The sequence below is a fragment of the Pecten maximus genome, chromosome 3, assembly GCF_902652985.1.
Source record: "Pecten maximus chromosome 3, xPecMax1.1, whole genome shotgun sequence".
Lineage (NCBI taxonomy): Eukaryota > Metazoa > Mollusca > Bivalvia > Pectinida > Pectinidae > Pecten > Pecten maximus.
This window is the reverse complement of record NC_047017.1, coordinates 2080742-2102458: the sequence shown is the minus strand read 5'-3', so window position 1 is coordinate 2102458 and position 21717 is coordinate 2080742. Positions and strand designations below refer to the sequence as shown.

Sequence of the window (21717 nt, the reverse complement as noted above, 5' to 3'; positions counted from 1 at the left end):
TATCAGCAGAGACATATATACAGAGAGATTAGTAACATCGCTATTTCCCCGTACACGTAGTGGCTCCCTTTATTCGTGACCACTCAAGCATATCCCTTATCGAGAGCGTCCTGTCTCCTATCAAACACACGCGAGCGCAGGTAAATCGGGCTATGCGCATGTGTGTATCGTAGTATTGGAACTTATTCGACATGTTCTGGTTAATCCGCCATTACGTCAGACCAAAATATCGTCATTTTAAATACACACAGAAAGCACATCGTTTTATTTTGGCCACTACAAAAGTTACCACATTAACCAAAAACTATCATACTTATGGGATATAATCTTATTGATCATGCATATTGTTGTCATTTATCCGTATTTTCGAAAATCCATTGGGTCCTATTCGACATGTCCAAGTTTGTAATTAAGCCGCCATTACGTCAGACCAAAACATAGTCAATTTTAAACGCACACAAAAAGGACATCGTTTTATTTAGGCCACTACAAAAGTTACCACATTAACCAAAAACTATCATACTTATGGAATGTGGTCTTGATTATCATGCACATTGTTGTCATTTATCCGTATTCTCGAAAACCCCATAGGGACTTTTCGAAAATTGGAGATTCCCGGCGATCTTTCCTGCGTTGTGCTTGACTTTCATACTCAAAATACAAACACTTGGACAGCAAATTGTGATATATTTCATATTGATGACACTTCTGCACTTTGATATTAATAAAATTAAAGCACATAATTGGATCTTGGTGATGATTTCAAATAGAAATTATCGATAATTATGTGTCTGGTTTTTAAGTTTTCTCCAATATGGCGCCTAGTGAAGACTGAACCGAGCGACCGCAAAGGATTGTGGGAAGGTCAGGGACCACTATGTAAACACAAGGGCAAATAGAGAGCTGCCAATCTCTGTATATATGTCTCTGGTATCAGCGTTTGCGTACGATGACCTTTGAAGTTCAAACTTTCGCGGCGAACAGTCTTTGGAGCAAAGGACGTAAAATATCCGGATTTTCATACGTTTTTAATCGTTATACAGTACCCAGACCGGAAGTATCAAGAAACATCGCCGACAAAAACCGGAAGAAAGACAATTTTACCCTAAAAGATCATCGAAACGCTTTCCTTTGATGATTGTTACGCCTATTTTGAGCGCTTTAACAACGCTGATGAGATGAGTTGTCTTGACTCAAAACAACCATGTCCACGAAAGCCTACAGCACAATTCCCGATTTGATCAGCAGCAGCGTGTCTTTAGACTTAGGTAAAGTAACACATCAAATTTAAACGTAAACACGCCTTACACAGTGCCAAAAAATATTGTAGATATAATGTATAGCACTCACCCTCGGGAATATTGCAGGCCTCAAACTCAGGGACATGTCTACTCACTACGTTACTCCAATAATGTTTTTATAATACAGGATAACACGTCGAGAAACATGACGGGAGTCGGTTGGCGTCAGAACCAAAGAATAGCTAGAGACCTTAAGCTAGCTGAAGTACTCACTACGTATACTGTAGTAGTTGGCGACCAATTCTCGCCAAGTACCAATGCATGTCCCATTATAACGTTAATTAAGAAAATTAACCAGAAATACTTGTATGTCTTTGAATAAGCTTATAGGTATTTCTGTCTAATTTTATAATTGATTATATCTATTTTTGAAACCCTATTTTTTACCTAACAATTATATGATTAAAAAAAATAAAGATCATAATTTTCCCATCCCACAGAGGCAACTCCTCTCTGGCTTTTCCCCTTCAAATTGTTTATGTTGGCCAGTACCATGTTCAAATGTAGAAGTATTTAAACAGTAGAAGATATAAGACTAGACGTGCCCCTGAAAGTAATGAACAAATAATGTCTGCTGAACATTTAATCTTATCCAATCAAATCACCAATCCAGACACCTGCATGAACCAAAGTTTCCTTTCAAATTAAACCTTCTCCTGCAAAACCTCTGATATGAAGGAAAGCTTCTTTTCCACATACAATAGTCTCTTTGGAATGCTATCCCTCCTGACTTGTCTGTTAGTGCTACTCTTGTATTACAACGAATACTAAGGTACTTTAATCAGTTAGCATCCACATAATAATATAGGCGATCTAGATAAACTTTAAGTTGTCTATGTAGCAGGTGAGCAAAGTATGACAGATTGCACTGAAATTTGCTTTATTGTGAATTTGTGACAAAATATTGATATAGGTGCATTGTTGTATTAAGACAAAATGATAAATGTAAGTGACATTGTTGGCAACCTGTAGAGATTGCAATGTGGGAAAGATCAATTTGATCAATGTAGAATTTTGGATTATTAATTTTCATTACCACCTAAAGATGCTTTTATGATTTTAAACAACCTATAGCATCCAACTGGCTGAGAGGATTACTGACATTACAAGAGCAATATTTGATACTGTGTTTAGCTTGGCAGGATGAAGTTCAGGAGAGCTATTGCTATACCCCAGACATTGGTGGCGTCCCTGGACAGCTAGGTTAAACATTTTAGGTCAAGATGACTTATAGCCATCATGTTTTGTCTGTCATAATTGGCTGTCCACTGTGCATGAACATTTCACATTTTAATCTTATTCTCAAGTTCCACCAGTGGAATGATAGCTCAAACTTGCCTGAAATGATCCTGAGATAGTCCTGGCCAAGTGTTGTCATTTTCTAGATCAATCCGAAATCCAAGATAGCCCCAATAAACGTTATCTTGAAAGAAATAGGTTTACTTCTCAAGTTTTAACTGTGGGATTCAGCCGTAATTTTCCTAAAATGATCCTGAGATGGTCTAGGCCAAGTGTTGTTTTTTAGCTCACCTGGACCGAAGGTCCGGTGAGCTTATGCCATGGCGCGGCGTCCGTCGTCCGTCCGTCCGTCAACATTTGCTTCAAATCGCTACTAGTCATAAAGTTCTTATTGGATTTTGACCAAATTTGGCCAGAAACATCCTTGGCAGAATGGGAACAGATTTTGCATAAATGATGACTCTGACCCCTGAGGGGCCAAAGGGGCGGGGCCCAATAGGGGAAATAGAGGTAATTCCTTTAAATCGCTACTAGTCATAAAGTTATGAATGGATTTGAACCCAATTTGGTCAGAAACATCCTTTGGGGAAGGGGAACAGATTTTGCATAAATGGTGATTCTGACCCCCGAGGGGCCAAAGGGGCGGGGCCAAATATGGGAAATAGAGGTAATTCCTCTAATTCTCTACTAGTCATAAAGTTATGAATAGATTTGAACCCAATTTGGTCAGAAACATCCTTGGGGGAAGGGGAAAAGATTTTGCATAAATGGTGGCTCTGACCCCGGAGGGGCCAAAGGGCGGGGCCCAATAGGGGAAATAAAGGTAATTCCTTTAAATCACTACTTGTCATAAAGTTATGAATGGATTTGAACCCAATTTGGTCAGAGATATCTTTGGGGGAAGGGGAACAGATTTTGCATAAATGGTGGCTCTGACCCCAAAGGGGCTAAAGGGGCGGGGCCAAATATGGGAAATAGAGGTAATTCCTCTAAATCGCTACTAGTCATAAAGTTATGAATGGATTTGAACCCAATTTGGTCAGAAACATCCTTGGGGGAAGGGGAAGAGATTTTGCATAAATGGTGGCTCTGACCCCCGAGGGGCCAAAGGGGCGGGGCCCAATAGGGGAAATAAAGGTAATTCCTTTAAATCACTACTTGTCATAAAGTTATGAATGGATTTGAACCAAATTTGGTCAGAAACATCCTTGGGGGAAGCGGAACAGATTTTGCATAAATGGTGATTCTGACCCCCGAGGGGCCAAAGGGGCAAGGCCAAATATGGAAAATAGAGGTAATTCCTCTAAATCTCTACTTGTCATAAAGTTATGAATAGATTTGAACCCAATTTGGTCAGAAACATCCTTGGGGGAAGGGGAAAAGATTTTGCATAAATGGTGGCTCTGACCCCGGAGGGGCCAAAGGGGCGGGGCCCAATAGGGGAAATAAAGGTAATTCCTTTAAATCACTACTTGTCATAAAGTTATGAATGGATTTGAACCCAATTTGGTCAGAGACATCCTTGGGGGAAGGGGAACAGATTTTTCATAAATGGTGGTTCTGACCCCAAAGGGGCCAAAAGGGCGGGGCCCAATAGGGGAAATAGAGGTTATTCCTTTAAATCGCTACTTGTCATAAAGTTATGAATGGATTGAATCCAGTTGAGTCAGAAACATCCTTGGGGAAAGGGGAACAGATTTTGCATAAATGGTGGCTCTGACCCCTGAGGGGCCAAAGGGGCGGGGCCCCAATAGGGGAAATAGAGGTAATTCCTTTAAATCGCTACTAGTCATAAAGTTATGAATGGATTTGAACCCAATTTGGTCAGAAACATCCTTGGGGGAAGGCGAACAGATTTTGCATTATTGGTGACTCTAACCCCTGAGGGGCCAAAAGGGTGGGGCCCAATAGGGGAAATCGAGGTAATTCCTTTAAATCGCTACTAGTCATAAAGTGATGAATGCATGCATGTTCTAAAAACAATTCTTGAGGTCTTTCAGACCTTAGAGAGTCTGGACTTCATTAATCTTTAAAGCAGTTCGGATTCCCACACTATAACCATGTATAGCATTGTTAGAGATTTACAAATAAAACAAATTGAATATGAACATTATTTTGACATTTGGTCTAATCCAACCAGGTGAGTGATACAGGCCCCATGGGCCTCTTGTTTTTCAATTCAATCTGAAATTCAAGATGGCTGCAATGGCTGCCATTTTGAAAAACACATTTCAAACTTCTCAAGATACAGCTTGGGTATTTGACATGTAATTCCTTGTGACAAGGTCTTTCCAATGATATTACATTTGCAGGCCTGCTGACCTTGACTGTGATATTTGACCTACTTTTAAAGAACTGATTTCAAATTTTAACTCACTCAGCATGCTTTGTTTTCTTCTGGCAATTTCAAGATGGTTTATTGCTTATAATTTTTTTTCACATTTCTTACAGATAAAGGAAATAATGGAGGGACCAAATTCTTCACCAGTGTATGTATTTTCTTTATTGATGTGAATGAGTTCTGATGTATTGCTGTGTACATGTACAAGTGCGGCTGGTTGAACCTTTTTGTTGAATAATACTCTATACTTTTCATGTTGGGTCAGTCTAGAAAAAAACACTCATTTCTTGTCCACGATGGTTCCCAAAATATGGATCTGCTAGAAGGAAATTATGTTTTTGAAGTCACCTTCGCCAAGCTCAGTGACTTTTCCAATCCGCCTTCATCCGTCATCATTTCAAACTTCTTAAAAACTCCCATCAATTTTGATGTAATTTTTACAGAAAACTTCCTGGGCCACAGCTCAACCAAATTTGCCACCCAGGGGCCTGAGGGTTTGGGCCAAAAAGACTCAAATTGACTAGAATTTCAAAAATCTTTTTCTCAAGACCCAGATATGGTAGAATCAAATACGTATCTTGGATGGAAGGGTCTCAACATGCTTAATCAATATCGTAAATTTCATGGCCTTTGGGGTATAGGTTTCCTATAGGAGAGGGTTGATCTTTACTATATATGCAGTTTATAAAGGAAAATCATAATAATCACATTTTTTCGATTGGGAATGATTCAAACTTGGTTAAAATTATTATAACATGATAGCAGTTTGACATGCTAATGGATGGAAGTTTGTTTGTTTGTTTATACCCCATGAACAGCCACAGTCATTTTGAGTTTGGGTCTCTTTGTAGTAGTTGGTGACTACCTCATTGAACAACATATGGCAGGCCTGTAATGCATGCTATATCTAGAGCAATAAGGATTAGGTGTCTTGCCCAAAGGTCCAACCATGACATCACAGACCTACCCCTTTCTCAGTTTCCTGAAACACAGAAACCAACATGGGTTCTTAAACAAAAAATATGAATTTCATGCTTTCCCCATATAGGTGCTAAACTTTACTATATATTATGTAAATAACCAAATCACATTTTTAGAATAATGTTTTATTCCTTGGGAAAATGATTTAAACTTTGTTAGAATTATAAGTATGTGATAGAAGTCTGATAAATTGACACTTGCTGGCCATGGGCTAGAATCAAATATTCTTCATAGACCGAAGCACCTGTTTGTTCTTAACCAAAATAATCATTTTCTTGGCCCACAGGTGTCAGGTTTCCCCTTGGGGAGGGGCTAAATTTTACTGTTGTTGTATATAGAAACTGTTTGAATACATAGAAGATAGTTACATATATAAAACTGGGGTGAAGGCTAAGAACCTTGCTGTACAGTAAAAGCTGTATTAGGAGATCTCTGAAGATCAGTTGAAAAACAGACTCTTAATGGATAGTGGTCTCTTAAATCTTAATACAGATAGTCTTTCAGATCTTAATACTGATCATTAGTTTTTTATTCAGTTTATACAATGCTAATATGAATGAACTATATATAAATTATCTGTATATATTTTTTTGTATATACATGAATATAATAAACATCCCATTTGAACCAAAATATTGAAAAGGGTTTTTTTTGTATTGTTATTATTACCTGTACTTTAATTTGTTAAGTGCATGTAGCAAAGCATATTTATTGAACAATGAAATATAACACTTGTTTATTTTATTAATTCCTGTGAAATAATGTATGAATCATTTTAAATTATACATTATTTAAGTATTTTGCATATTCACAGGGTACCATATACCCACTAGCCCCACAGCGATCCTTTCTGAGGACAGTAGCAGCAGAACTCCAAAATGTGATGAGGATAAAAGCAGTAAGTTGTTTTCCAGAGAGCTACTAGCTAGTGATTGTAGTTTATATATATTAAAGCTTAAGCCTGAGTTTTAGGTTAGCATTAGCTCACCTGATGAGTGTTTTTTTAAATAAATTTGCTTTGAATCTTCTTTAGAACCAGAAGTTAAATGTTTGTTAAAGGAAATGTTGTCAAAACATGGGACTGAGAGGGAGATACCAAAATTTAAAAAAAGCGTTTGTAACATAATCACTATCATTGAAATGACCAGGTGATTATAATGGAGGACTATATGGGCGTTGTGTTTATTTTGTTATAGTCGAGGAAGATTTTACTGGTCCTGGGGCTGAATGTGCTGGGATCTCTTCTTCTGTTGATATGGTGCCATGGATCAGACAGCATGGGTAAGAGGAGGAAGTCATTGATAGCTATTTATAGATAGCTCAGTCATTTATATAGAGCTTCAGACTGATCATCTCCCACAGAATGACCCTGGCTGTTGAAGCAGCAAATAAATAGCAAAATTTGTGTAGTTGTAGTTACGTATTTGATCAGTAAGAGGTGCAACTAGGGAATACTTAGTCTAATTACGTCTCCCCTTCAAATTGAAAGAAACATATCAATAGTACTGGTGCTTCTTCTGATTCTAATAATTTCTTGACTGGGCCATAACTTCTGAACTGTTGAAGATATGTTGATGAAACTTGGAGAATACTTGCATCACCTAAAGTCGATGTGCACAGCACTGGCCTAAAGTCACAACTATGACATTGTCCTCAAGGTCAAAGAAGAGTGAATTTTATAATAATTTCTTGTCCGGGCCAGAACGCATTGCCGTAAGGCCACAGTGACCTTGACCTCAAGATCAAAGGTCAAATAATTAATTTTTGGAATACCTAGTTCTTGTCTTGGGGAAAACTTTTTAACCTTTAAGGACATCTTAGTGAAAATGCTGTAAAACTTAATCACCTATTGATGAAGTGCACTGCATTGTCATTGGATCATTGTGACCTTGACCTAAAGGCCAAAGGTCAAGTGGAGTGCAAACAAAATGCATAGTTAAGAGAAGGGGAGACATATATTTTTGTTCATAAAAACAATGTCTAGTTAATGATTAAATTACATTCTATTTTTTCAGAAATAAAGCCCTCTTTCTGTTCCAAACCAATTGCATCACAACTCACAAAGTCTAGGCTTGTCATTCATGGAACCAAATGTATTTTTTAAGTTGGTGGCAAAATGATGGATATTAACATAAATTCCTTGTACATATTCATGATATTGTATATTAATTGTCTTTTTTCTGTTGTAGCTCTCACTGCCTACACATACCTGACACTCTACGACATATTCACGTGAGTTTTATACCAATAATTAAAAACTCTGAATTTAGCTTTTGCAAGGTATGCTATTGCAGTTGGAAGGGAATATAATTGTAATTAATGCTGCTTTTCGTCTGCATCACCATGCGTGGAATTTCTTTTCAGTTCAAGGGGTCAAAGATCAATGTTAAAGGTCACTTACTATAAGTAAAAAAAATAATATTTTCCAAACAACAACTCAAGTTCAAGTGAAACTTGTTACTATAAACAGAGGACAATGTGTGCTTAAGTAATGAAACTATTCTGATTGAGTTATTGTCAAATTAAGTTGAAAAATTTAACATCATGGAACTTTTAGTATAAGGCTAATACTGCTCAATAACAGCCATTAACATCCCTCGTATTGTCAACACTTTAGGCCCCTAGCATCACTGACAAGTCCTTGAAGGATAAAACAGCTCTATGTATCTAATTCCCAATTCATTTTGAAAGTTGTTAATATCTTGTGTGACTTTGTGATATACCATTTGTTCAATAGTGCAACATCAGTTAAGAATAATTATATTTGCCTTGCTCATTATGTCCCTCAATTTTCGTAAATATTTCTATGATTTTAATAAGTTCATGCTCATAACCATTGTCTGGTGCAAGTTTATTGGGCAAATGAGGGGTAGTGGAGGTATCAGCTAGCTATTGCCTTTTGGTTTTAGTTTATGCTTGATTTATATTTTATGTTTTGTAGAATTCTGATCTGTTTGCTGAGTATTTGGGTCCAGATGCAGAAGCCTACGCCAGCATATTCATTTGGGTAATGTTTCCTTTTAACACAAGACATCTTAACTGAAAGTTAGTTGTTTTGAAGATGACTTTTGATGTTTAAACTGATGTCTGCCTCTTTGACATGTCCGGTTGATGTACTGTTCCTAATATCAATCTAATTATTGTTCCTGGCAAAACACATTGCTGGAGGTATTAGTCCCAAATGGTAGAGGAAATTACAGGTCTATTCTTAAAAAGATTGCCCTGAATATGGGGCGGCGGTGGCCAAGTGGTTAAGGTGTCCCGATACTTTATCACTAGCCCTCCCCCTCTGGGTTGCGAGTTTGAAACCTACGTGGGGTAGTTGCCAGGTACTGATCGTAGGCCGGTGGTTTTTCTCCGGGTACTCCAGTTTTTCTCCACCTCCTAACCAGACACGGCCTTAAATGACCCTGGCTGTTAATAGGACACTTAAAACAAAAACAAACAAACAAATGCCCTGAGTATACCTAATACTGAATGTAAATATAGAACCAAAATGACATTGTAGCTGGGATCTTATTTTAGTGATTTTCTCGTATATACTGACAGCATTTTTCTGAAAATTAATTGTGTTTATTGTAGATTATTTTATATACAGTATATGTAACTGTATTTGTTTTCTTTAAATTGACAACTGTTGAGGGACATACTGCCAATTCATCATCACGTTAAAGAATTAGGCACTAGAATTGGAATGCACAAAGATATATATGTTTACAGTTAAAAACAATGTGAGGTCAAACTTGTTGTACACAAAAGATCATTTCATTTTCCAGCTTTATTTATAAGAAATTTATCATTATGTTGTATATAATAATGAGGGGAGATGTTATGATTTCCCATTGAAAGATTTGTTTAAGTATTACTTTAATATGATGATTCATTCACCTGTAGATAGAGATTTGAAGTGTCAGTAGTAATACCTTTGGTGATATTCGTAATTGTTAGCTCACCTGGTCTGAAGTGCAGGTAAGCTTATGGCGTGATGCAGCATCAAGTCGGCATCCATAGTCATCTGTTAACTTTTCCTAAAAATCGCTATTAGTTATTAATTACGCCTTGGGTGAAATTGAACCAATTTTGTATAAATTGTGAGTCTGTTATTGCCCCTTAGGGGCAGGCTAATCAGGTTAATAAAGCAAAGTCTTTAAAATCCTTCTTTGCTGTAGAACTAAAAGGAATTGGACAGTCAATTGGTCCATATTTGGTCTGAAGTATCTATCCCTAGGTGAACGGTAACCAATTTCAGTATAAATGGTGGGTCTGGCCCCCTAGAGGCCTTGGGCTTGGGGCCCAATAAGGGAAAGAATCTTTAAAATAAAATCCTTCTTCTGTATGAATGAAAGGATTTGGTCTGAAGCATCCTTGGATGAAGGAGAACCAATTTTCTTTAAATTTTGGGTCTGGTCCCCAGAGAGCTGAGAGCTCGAGGTGGACCAAATATTGAAACATGTACTGTATTGCAAATTCTTTAAAATATTTCTTCTGAAGACATGAAAGGATTTGTTTCATATATGGTCTGACGCATCCTTGGTTGAATAGAAATCAATTTTTGTCCCAGGGGCCTGAAGGGCAGGGCTCAAAAGTGGAAATCCAGCAAAAATCTTTAAAATCAGTGTTTCACTTTTATCAACTGCAATATCCAGGTGAGCGATACAGGCCCTCTGGACCTCTTGTTTTCTTCAAATTTAGTATTTTTTCCTTCATTAGATATGAAAGATTTGAAGTACTAGCAGTGTTTGCCTCCACGATGTTAGCCCAACTTGGAGCTCTGTTTGTTATCAAAGAAAGGTATGATTAATTCAAATACAGTGGAACCTCTATAAACCGAACATGCATGGGACATGACTATTTGTTCGGTTTATAGAGGGTTCGGTTTGGAGAAGTTGATCGAAAAATGACCGGTCAAATTCCGGATATAATTGGTTGGACGATGTTTTATTAGAATGCACCCGATTCCAAAACGGCACGTACATACTTAGACAATTTGGATTGTCTGAATAATATGCATATTATGAAAGTTAATCAATGTTTATATTGCAGAATATATAAGAAAGGCAAATGACTATAACAATAGTTTTAAACAGTATTTTCACATGTACAACTACACTTTACGATCGGCCTACATTTTGTTATATCCGGTGAAGCCTCGTCATGTGGATGGGGCCAATAGTCCGATACAGAATATTTTACACATCAAATAATATTAAAGGGTGTGAAGATGTTTTGTTTCAATATCAATTACAATTGATCAGATGATACTGGTCGTATTTCCGACATCTCTGTTGTCTAAAAAAAACATCACGGGCTTCTTTACGAAAACAACCCCTTTTGGGCCTCATTTAAATTAAATGCGAAACTCAGGCTTCTAGCTCTACTTGCATTGAGAAGATCAACGAACCGACGCGCTTCAATGAAATGTGGCATTGTTTCATAATTGTCGTGTTGATTATACACTAGGCCTTCCGTCATAATGCCCCCTTGGGGTATATATTGGATACCTGTACAAATCACCTACGTAGGTCCCGAGACAATAAGGCTTCACACAATACCCGTCACAGTTGTTGTTTCACGGTTGACTGGCCTGACCTCGTGTCATCATCGCCCAGGTAAGGCCGGTTTTCAGAAGTAATTTTTGGTATATTTTAACAGGAACCGGACACAAAATCAGTCCGGTGTTCGGAATTCAGAGGGATCGGTATTTGGAAGTTTTTTAATACTATAATAAAGAAGGACCAATTCCGTACAATGACAATTCGTTCGGTATTCAGAGGTGTTCGGTTTTTAGAAGGTTCGGTTTTCGGAAGTTGCACTGTAGTTTGCTCTTTGATCAAAAACCTTAGATTTTGAGAAATCAATATAATTTTTTTTTGCTTATAAGGAGTGTTGGGTCCTTGAAAAAAATGTATTTAACATTACATTTGCTAGGCAATTATTAAATTAAATGTTAAATCATTACAATGATGACTATCAATCTTGGTTTAATATTATAATAACTTAAGCATCAGTGCAAGCATATTTATTACATAGACATGGCATGTAAAGATCTCTGAGTATAGGCTCAGACAGGCACATTTACTGTATGCAGCTGTTTGCAGTATGTGCTCTTTGTTGTTTTAAATGTAAAATAAAGCAAGTAATAAAAAAGCATAATATTAAAATACAACTGTACATTTTTCACTAATTGTTAAGAGTTATTTCCCTTGCAATGAGATGTTTTGTGTTTTACAGCATAGAAAGACTGATCCAGCAGCCAGACATTCACACGTAAGTGTTATTGTGAGTGAAAGTGTTACGCTTTTTTATGTATCAGTCTATTATCATTAACTCTACATCATCAGATAGCAGGCTGTTCAAATCACCACAATTGTACCTGCTGCCCCCATTGGTAGATACTTAGCAGTGATTTAAAATCTTAAGATTCAACTCTTATTGCAAAAGATATTTCCTTCTGTTTATTTTATTATTTTGAACCTGTTAAGATTATCTCCTTCCACAGCTTGAACGCATATTTTTGAAACTTTGAAGGTTTAATAAGCTTGGGAAGGTTGGTGTTTCGTCCCATGATATGCTTGTTGACCTTTTACAATTTTTTATTTCATTTCAGTTTGTTTTAGAAACATTGTTGCCATAGACATTCTGTGATATATATATGTACATGGTAATGACACTTCAGGCCAGAACAGTACTTTTAGTGCATCATATATAACTTTCAATATTGAATTAAGTCTTAATCGTTGAAAGGTGCTATTTGTTTAGAATACCCTGGTATAAATACTAGCCGCAATATACCACTCGGCTAGAGAGATCTTCTCTTTAGCTCGATCAGTTGAGCATAAGACTAGTAAGCCAGAGGTCCCGGCTTCAATCCCTAGCGAAGGCAGTCATTTAAATTTAATTATTCATGTGTCTGTTACACATGTACCAAAATTTCACAGTCAAAAAAATTACATTTGAAAGGCAATTGTAATTCTGGTTGTCTCCCCTGATCCAAAATGGCGAGTGGAAGTTAACTTTGACAAATGTTTCTTATTTTTCTTCCAACAGGGGAAGGCTATTGGTGGGAACTGTTTTCGCCTTCACGCTACACATGTTTGTAGCATACAGTGTAAATAATCGAGCGATGAACCATGTCATTGACGCTTCAAGTTCCAGTTGGCTACAGGAGCATATGACTGACATGAGTGAAAGGTAAACTGTTACAACCAATGAGAATGATGTAGAAATCTAGCATGCTTATTAGTCCCCTACTGGTGAACTATAGGTTTTGCCTGCGTCCGTCAGTCCAGTTAAAGTTTTGGTTAAAGTTTTATAATGGCACACTATTCACTTAATGGTATTAGGATGCTGATTCTTTGCATAGAGGTTTTTTGGGTGTCTGGCATTACTTTTTAACAGTTAAAACTGAAATTTTTGGCATATTATGAACTTAACTTTTTTCTCTGTATTCTTCAGGTTAAAGTTTTGGTTAAAGTTTTGTAATGGCACATAATTCACTTAATAATGGTATTAGGATGCTGATTTTTTGCATAGAGGTTCTTTGGGTATTTGGCATTACTTTTGTACAGTTAAAAATGAAAAAAAATATTTTTGTTTTTTGAAATTTTTTCCATATTATGGGCTTAACTGTTTTTGCTGTATTCTTGAGGTTAAAGTTTTGTAATTGCTCTCCATTCACTTAATAATGGTATTAGGATGCTGCTTTTTAATTGTGAGTATAAATGAATCAACATATACATGTAACAGCCTATCAACAGCGAGGTCATTTAAGGCCACCCTTGAACAGAACATGGTATTCCATGTGGATTTGCAATAAATTTTGGAATAAAATCAGTGTACTACTATGCTGTGCTATGCAGAATCATGTTAATATTTCAATCCAAGGCTGTTATTACACATTTCACTTTAAATTCACTTAAGATTCTTTTACTCTGTACAGTAGACATTCCAAAAGAATACCTGAATATCTTTTAGGGGCAGGAAACATTGTTTATTCAACCCAATAGAGTTGAATTAACACATTGTTTGGAGTGAACTTATTTTCATAAAATGATCATGTTTCAGTTTTGGCTAAACTTTTTTACTCAAATTTGGCTAATGTTTTAACTTGAGGGCACCGGTAGGGGACATGTATTGGTTTAGCAATACTCACAGAATGCTTGTTCTTGATAAAAATACATATACAAAAGTATAAAATTTGAATCTGAATCAAAATATCACAAATGGAGAGAACATATGATTTTTAGAGTACCTCTTATAATTATATCTCAATGCAGTTAGTATACATATGTACTGACTGGATGTAGGCATTTACCTATCGTGAGTTTCCTCATAAATTTTGATTTTCTAGGCTGATACTTCTCAATACTACTGGCAAAATGTATTGATAATCAGACTTTTGTTACTATATATATCAATTCTGAAATAATTTTTATATTAATGTTTTTGCAAAATGATGAGGTTGATAGTTAGTTTAAGCCTATAAGGTTATGAAAATACATGCAAAATTATTGAAATACTAAGGGAAGTAACTCTATTAAATGAATAAGGTCTACATTGAATTTAAATTGTAAGTCTTACTCATGGAGAAAGGAAAAAAACTTATTAATGTAATGTATACTGCAAATTAACGTATGTGAAAATTCACTACTGAGTAATTGTAGAATTTCATTTGATACAGACATGTAGATTGATTTGATACCGACATTTAGATTGATATTATTTTTTTCTGTTATTTTTGCAGTTTGTGCCATGTCATACCCGGTCTCAGTAAGCTGTTGTTACCCAGGATAAATCCACTCGCCCTCATCGGCTTTACAGGTGGTCTGGCGATTTGTGTAACTTACATCCTCATAGATACAAAGTAAGTCTAGTGTACACATAATAGACTATACCCTCTCACGCTCTCATCGGCACTGGATACTATACCCTCTCACACTCTCATTGGCACTAGAGACTATACCCTCTCACACTCTCATCAGACTATACCCTCTCACGCTCTCATCGGCACTGGATACTATACCCTCTCACGCTCATCAGACTATACCCTCACGCTCATCAGACTATACCCTCTCACACTCATCAGCACTGGAGACTATACCCTCTCACACTCATCAGTACTGGAGACTATACCCTCTCACACTCTCATCAGACTATACCCTCTCATGCTCTCATCAGTACTGGAGACTATACCCTCTCACACTCATCAGTACTGGAGACTATACCCTCTCACACTCTCATCAACACTAGAGACTATACCCTCTCACGCTCTTATGGCACTGGAGACTATACCCTCTCACGCTCTTATGGCACTGGAGACTATACCCTCTCACGCTCTTATGGCACTGGAGACTATACCCTCTCACACTCTCATCAGACTATACCCTCTCACGCTCTTATGGCACTGGAGACTATACCCTCTCACACTCTCATCAGACTGTACCCTCTCACACTCTCATCAGACTATACCCTCTCACACTCATCAGACTATACCCTCTCACACTCATCAGACTATACCCTCTCACACTCTCATTGGCACTGGAGATTATACCCTCTCACACTCTCATCAGTACTGGAGACTATACCCTCTCACACTCTCATCAGTACTGGAGACTATACCCTCTCACACTCTCATGTCACTGGAGACTATACCCTCTCACACTCTCATCAGACTATACCCTCTCACACTCATCAGACTATACCCTCTCACACTCATCAGACTATACCCTCTCACACTCTTATTGGCACTGGAGATTATACCCTCTCACACTCTCATCAGTACTGGAGACTATACCCTCTCATGCTCTCACGGCACTGGAGACTATACCCTCTCACACTCTCATGGCACTGGAGACTATACCCTCTCACACACATCAGTACTGGAGACTATACCCTCTCACACTCATCAGTACTGGAGACTTTACCCTCTCACACTCTCATTGGCACTGGAGACTGCACCCACTCATGCTCTCATGGCACTGGAGACTATATTCTCTCACACTCTCATCAGTACTGGAGACTATACCCTCTCACACACATCAGCACTGGAGACTATACCCTCTCACACACTCATCAGTACTGGAGACTATACCCTCTCACACTCTCATGTCACTGGAGACTATACCCTCTCATGCTCTCATGGCACTGGAGACTATACCCTCTCACACTCTCATCAGCACTGGAGACTATACCCTCTCACACTCTCATCAGCACTGGAGACTATACCCTCTCACATTCTCATCGGCACTGGAGACTATACCCTCTCACATTCTCATCGGCACTTGGGCACTTGCATATCCCTTTTAACTGCACACTGTCGGTCAAATGGGGCTGTGATAGCTCAGTCGGTTAGAGTACTGGCCATGCAGCCTCAAGTGAAGATCAGTGATGTGTGGTTCAACACTACTTACCCAGATCAGTTTGTGTTTCTTGGGAAGCTTTGAAACAGACTGGTCTGTGCTTTCATGGTTGAGTCCATGGGCAAGGCACTTTATCCTAATTGCTCTTGATGGCATGCGACTGGCTTCCTATATGTTGTTCATTGAAGTAGTCACTAACTACTACAAGGAGACCCTGCCTTTAAATGACCCTGGCAGTTCTAGGGGGCGATAAACCCAACAAAAGACTTCTATTCCATTACCTGTTGTTCTGTTTCCAGCCCCCTCTTCCATATTCGTTTCATTTTGCCTCGTCCTGTCAACCAAGTCTCCATTTTGCTCCGTTTCATTTGACTGATCAGGTTTCCAGTTGCGAGTGCTGTTTTCAAAATGGCAGCAATGAGAGCCTGACTGACATTTTATGTTATATGATGTTTAGATATTTAACTTTTGGCTTGCAATTATACTACTGTCATCTTTTCCACAGAATGTACTACTCTGCTGACACTTGGGCCGCCATATCTATCGCTGTCATGATCTGTGGCACCATGTTTCCAATGAGTGCATACACTGGGAAAATACTACTACAGGTAAATAATGTACAACTACAGGTAAATAACGTACAACTACAGGTAAATAATGTACAACTACAGGTAAATAACATACAACTACAGGTAAATAAAGTACAACTATAAGTAAATAACACACAACTACAGGTAAATAATGTACAACTACAGGTAAATAATGTACAACTACAGGTAAATAAAGTACAACTATAAGTAAATAACACACAACTACAGGTAAATAATGTACAACTACAGGTAAATAATATACAACTACAGGTAAATAAAGTACAACTATAAGTAAATAACACACAACTACAGGTAAATAATATACAACTACAGGTAAATAACATACAATTACAGGTAAATAACGTACAACTACAGATAACTTAAGTATAATTATAGGTAGATAATACTACTGTACAGGTAAATAATGTACAACTACTGGTAAATAAAGTACAACTACAGGTAAACAAAATCCTACTTTAGGTAACTAAAGTATTAATACAGTTAAATGAAGTACAAAACTTTGATTCTATCATCCTACAGACATCCCCAGCTCACATTCTTGGTCAGCTGGACAAACTCCTTAGGGAAGCTTCCACGTTGGACGGTGTACTAGAGTTCAGACATGAACATTTTTGGACTCTCTCCTTCGGTCGTCTGGTAAGTGGAATCTGCCACATTGGGGCTAATTTGTGGATCATTAGCCCAACATCATCATATGTTGGGCTATTCAAATCATCCTACATCTGTGGTTCATTCAATTTTGAGTCTGATCAGGAAAACAAAATGGCAGCAAAGTGGCCATCTTTAATTTTGACAGTTGAATATTGTTATAGCTATTTCTTGAGAAGTACTGAAGGGATTTTTCTCAGACTTTACATGTGGGTTCCTCTTGTTCCCGAGATGTGCCTGTTTAATTGTGAGTCTGATCGGGGAAAAGGAAAGAAGAGGAAAGTAGAGAAAAGATCAGTCTTTCATAAGATTGTTTAAAGATCAGTCAATGTGAGCACAAATATCTCTCTGGGATCTCTCTTGTATAGCATTACATTCATTTCCATCAAATCATCTATGTCATAAAAATATCAATCTGATTAAAATCAGCTGTTACATGGCTACATTTACTAAGTACTATGCCTGAACATCTGAAGGTGCTCCAATCAGGGTCATGTTCAGATGACCTTTCAGTGAGCCAATCACATTGCCGCTTTGATATTCCTTGTGACGATATGCTTAGTCATGATAAGATCCAGAGAAATCGAACAGAGCTCAGCAATGCAAAACAATATGGCGGTGACAGCGGCGCTCAGGAAATCGCACAGATTTTGTAATTTTTGTATACTTTGCTGTTTTGCCCTTGTATAAGCATTGACACAAGCAGATGGAACAACATCCGTTTAAACATTCTTATGAAAGAAAACTGAAATTTGCCTATCGCTTCATTTAAATCTGCCATCTTTGTCGCATCTTTTGTTGCCAACCAAAATGCAACCAAAGGCTTGGAAAGCTCATCTCTGATTGGCTAATATATAATGAGCATTCATTGTCGAGTGGGTCACCTGAAATTGACCCTGATTGGAGCACCTTCAAATGTTCAGGCATAGTACGTAGTTAAAGTAGATAAGTAACAGTTGATTTTAATCAGATTGTAAAGACATGATGATTTAGCAAAATTGTCAGAATATCATTGACGATAAAATTTGTCTATATTGAGTTTTTCTGTTTTACTATAATATAGTTTTTTTCTCATTTTCTTCTTACGTAGGCTGGATCTGTACAAGTGCGGGTACGTCGTGACGCTGATGAACAAATGGTGCTGGCACATGTGTACAACCGACTCTCAAACCTTGTGAATCACCTCACTGTCCAGATTTTTAAGGATGACTGGACACGGTCAAGCTACAACATGTTAGGTACCCAGGGATTCCCGTCGAGTTTCTCATCCTCATCCATCGGGCAGCCCCGTGCCGCTTCACCTACAGTAGACACATTTCATATTTCAGGGAAGGTGCCGTCCTCCCCTCTGTCTGTTTCACCATTTGACAATTCAAATCGGGGTCATTCCCTAGATAACAGTGTTAACAGTCATTCTCATAGTAGTGGCCATCTTCATGACTTTAGTACACCCGTCAGAGGTAGTAACTTTCAACCATCCACTGGACAATTTTCTGTGAGTGCATATGGTTCTCAGCTTAACCAGCATTAAGAAAAACTGTTCTGGGAACAAAAATTACAGAAAAGAAATAATATGCTACAGGTAATTGTTACTGGTGAATTTCCTGGAGATTTGACTAAATCTTATTGAATCGAAGTGAAATCGGATTTTAAAAGTCTGAATTAGATGGAATGTGTCCTGTTTCCTGTATTAAAATGACGTTTTTTAAGTAAATGAATATGTATGCAGATTCATGTTTCTAAAAGTTTAGCAATTCATTGCCAATGTGATATGGAAATGACATTAGAAAATAATTGATATACATGCTGAATGAGTGGATATAAAATGGTAAATAAATGTGATAATGTTTCGTATAAGTGAGGAGTAAGTATGTGTGTGTAAGCGAGTGAAAATTTGGCAGTCAGCGAACCATTTAAATGTTGAATTGGACTTCAGGGCACGTTCCAATGCAAATTGTAAAAAGTCATTGAGTAGTCAATTACAAGTTTTGAAAATGAAAATGACATAAAATTGTACTGAAGTCTATATAATTATAAGAAACAGTTCATAGAAAGAGAAAATAAGAAGCTAGTCTAGTGAGTGTGGTACATGTGCACTGTATTTTATTGTTTAAGAACATAATTATACATTCTGTTGCTAGAAGACATTTGAGCATTAAACTGAACAAAACAAAAAACAGTTTGATGCTTATATTTACATTTCGACCCCTAACCATACACGAAAAAATAATTAGCACTAGAAATTTAACAAGGATATCTCCAAGAGCCTCAGCTCAGGAATACTGAATTGATGGAACAGCCTGTAGCAAATGCTCCCTTTTCCCACAATGGAAACTTTTCACACACTTTTTTCACGAACGGAGATTTTGAAATTAAGTCTGCGGAAAACGGCTACAATGAAAATATATTTTATCATGAATCAGTTAAAAGTTTTTCTTTGTTTACACTGTTCTTGTCTAAAAGTGTGATAGAAACACGCTGAAAGAATGGACATTATTATGGGAGTCCTTGTTTGTTTATTATGACATACTACGGAGGAATGTCCGCGGAATTTTAAAACTTAGTAAATTGGTCGCCATGGAAAAATAGGTTAGCGTCCTGCTTTGTGTTGTTGGAGATACCGCTGCTGTATACTGCATTGCTTGAAAACTGAACACATGCATGATATTTTTTGTTGTCTACACTGTTTAAAGGGATATAATCATTTTTCTCAAGGTATATATAATAGTATGTTGTGTCAGCTTGGTGACAAATGCATACATTTTCAGCCTGATCATTATTTCAGCCTGTATATTATTTCATCCTGAACATTATTTCAGCCTGAATATTATTTCATCCTGTATATTATTTCCGCTTCAAAATTATTTCAGCCTGAACATTTTTTCATCCTGTATATTATTTCAGCCTTTGCATTACTTAGTATTTCAACCTGAGAATTTTTCAACCAGAGCATTATTTCAGCCTACTGAAATGATGCTCAAACACATTCTGACAATCAGGATCAGCCTCCTTTTGGCGGACAGTTAGTGATTCAAAGGTTTTTAAATTTTCAAACAAGATTATTCATTTCTGTCCAAAAAGTGATACAATACCTGTATGGCGATTTAATTGGAGTAAACAAAGCGAGAACATTTCCTATAATTTATCATTCAAACGAGAGTTCATGACTTGCATTGTTTGTTTTACATTTATTTGGCATTCATACTGGTTAATATCAGTTCATAGGACTATGAACCGAAACAACGCTCACTCTATTTAAATGCATTCTTGTAAGTTTGTAGAGTACAGAATAAAATTAAGTTCATGACTAGTTGATCTTTCTCAGATTTCATGCAAAATGTAGGTTCCCCTTGGTCTAGCTAGTGGTTAGTGGTACATGATCATTTTTGGACAGTTGAAGTAAAAAAAAAGTTTGATAAAAACTTAAATATCACTGCAGTATACGATTTTGCAGTGATGATACAAGAAATCCATGTGATATCAAAAGAATATACCGATATTCTGTCATATCAGTGAAATACAGTTCTTCCACCCTTCCACTCATAAGGACATGCACGTGCAAATTTTCAGCTCACGTGCCCGAAAGGGCAGGTGACCTTATGCCGTGATCAAGAGGCCCAGAGATCTAGTACTGGGCCTGTAGCATGAATGACCTTGCCATTCATTCAATGTCACAGGGATCAAATAGGCTAAAATGTGTAAACGACTTCTTATCACTAACCAAGAGTCCCATGGAGTTTATATTGGGTCTGTAGCATGCTGGGGGTAAAGGGCTACCAAGTTTGTTCAAATGAGTGACCTTGACATTCATTCAAGGTCACGGGGATCAAATAGGCAGAAATCTTTAAACAACTTCTCCTCAATAACCAGGTGTCCCAGGGAGTTGATATTGGATCTGTAGCATCCTTAGGTAAAGGGCTACCAAATTTATTCAAATGAATGACCTTGACCTTCATTCTAGGTCACGGGGAACAAATAGGCTGAAATCGTTAAACAACTTCTCATTAACCAAAAGACCAAGGGAGTTGATATGGGGTCTGTAGCATGCTGGGGTGAAGGGCTACCAAGTTTGTTCAAATGAATGACCTTGACCTTTCAAGGTGATAGCCGTCAAATAGGCTAAAATATTTCCATGACTAATATTCAATAACTGAAAGGTCCGTCGACCTTAGATTTGGCTTTTAGCGTTCTTGGATGAAAGCTAGTAAGTTTGTTCAAATGAATGACCTTGATCATTA

At 37.4% G+C, this 21717-nt stretch overlaps 1 protein-coding gene across 1 annotated transcript; it reads left to right on the top strand.

Annotated features, from left to right (window-relative positions):
• Positions 1–1101: 1101 nt before the first annotated feature.
• LOC117322929 (zinc transporter 6-A-like) lies at positions 1102–19656 on the top strand. Its single transcript, XM_033877896.1, has 13 exons — positions 1102–1268; positions 4992–5029; positions 6677–6760; positions 7059–7143; positions 8052–8094; positions 8804–8869; positions 10573–10653; positions 12094–12129; positions 12910–13053; positions 14606–14725; positions 16726–16828; positions 17351–17467; positions 18570–19656. The coding sequence occupies exons 1-13, from the start codon at positions 1205–1207 to the stop codon at positions 19008–19010; spliced, it is 1422 nt and encodes a 473-aa protein (XP_033733787.1). The 5' UTR covers positions 1102–1204; the 3' UTR covers positions 19011–19656.
• The last annotated feature ends 2061 nt before the right edge of the window (positions 19657–21717 follow it).

Excerpts from the sequence above, each read along its gene's own strand:
- LOC117322929 (XM_033877896.1), top strand. The coding sequence starts at position 1,205 with ATGTCCACGAAAGCCTACAGCACAATTCCCGATTTGATCAGCAGCAGC. Across the intron at positions 8,870-10,572 it reads ACGCCAGCATATTCATTTGG|ATATGAAAGATTTGAAGTAC; the intron begins GTAATGTTTCCT and ends TTCCTTCATTAG. Across the intron at positions 17,468-18,569 it reads CTCTCTCCTTCGGTCGTCTG|GCTGGATCTGTACAAGTGCG; the intron begins GTAAGTGGAATC and ends CTTCTTACGTAG.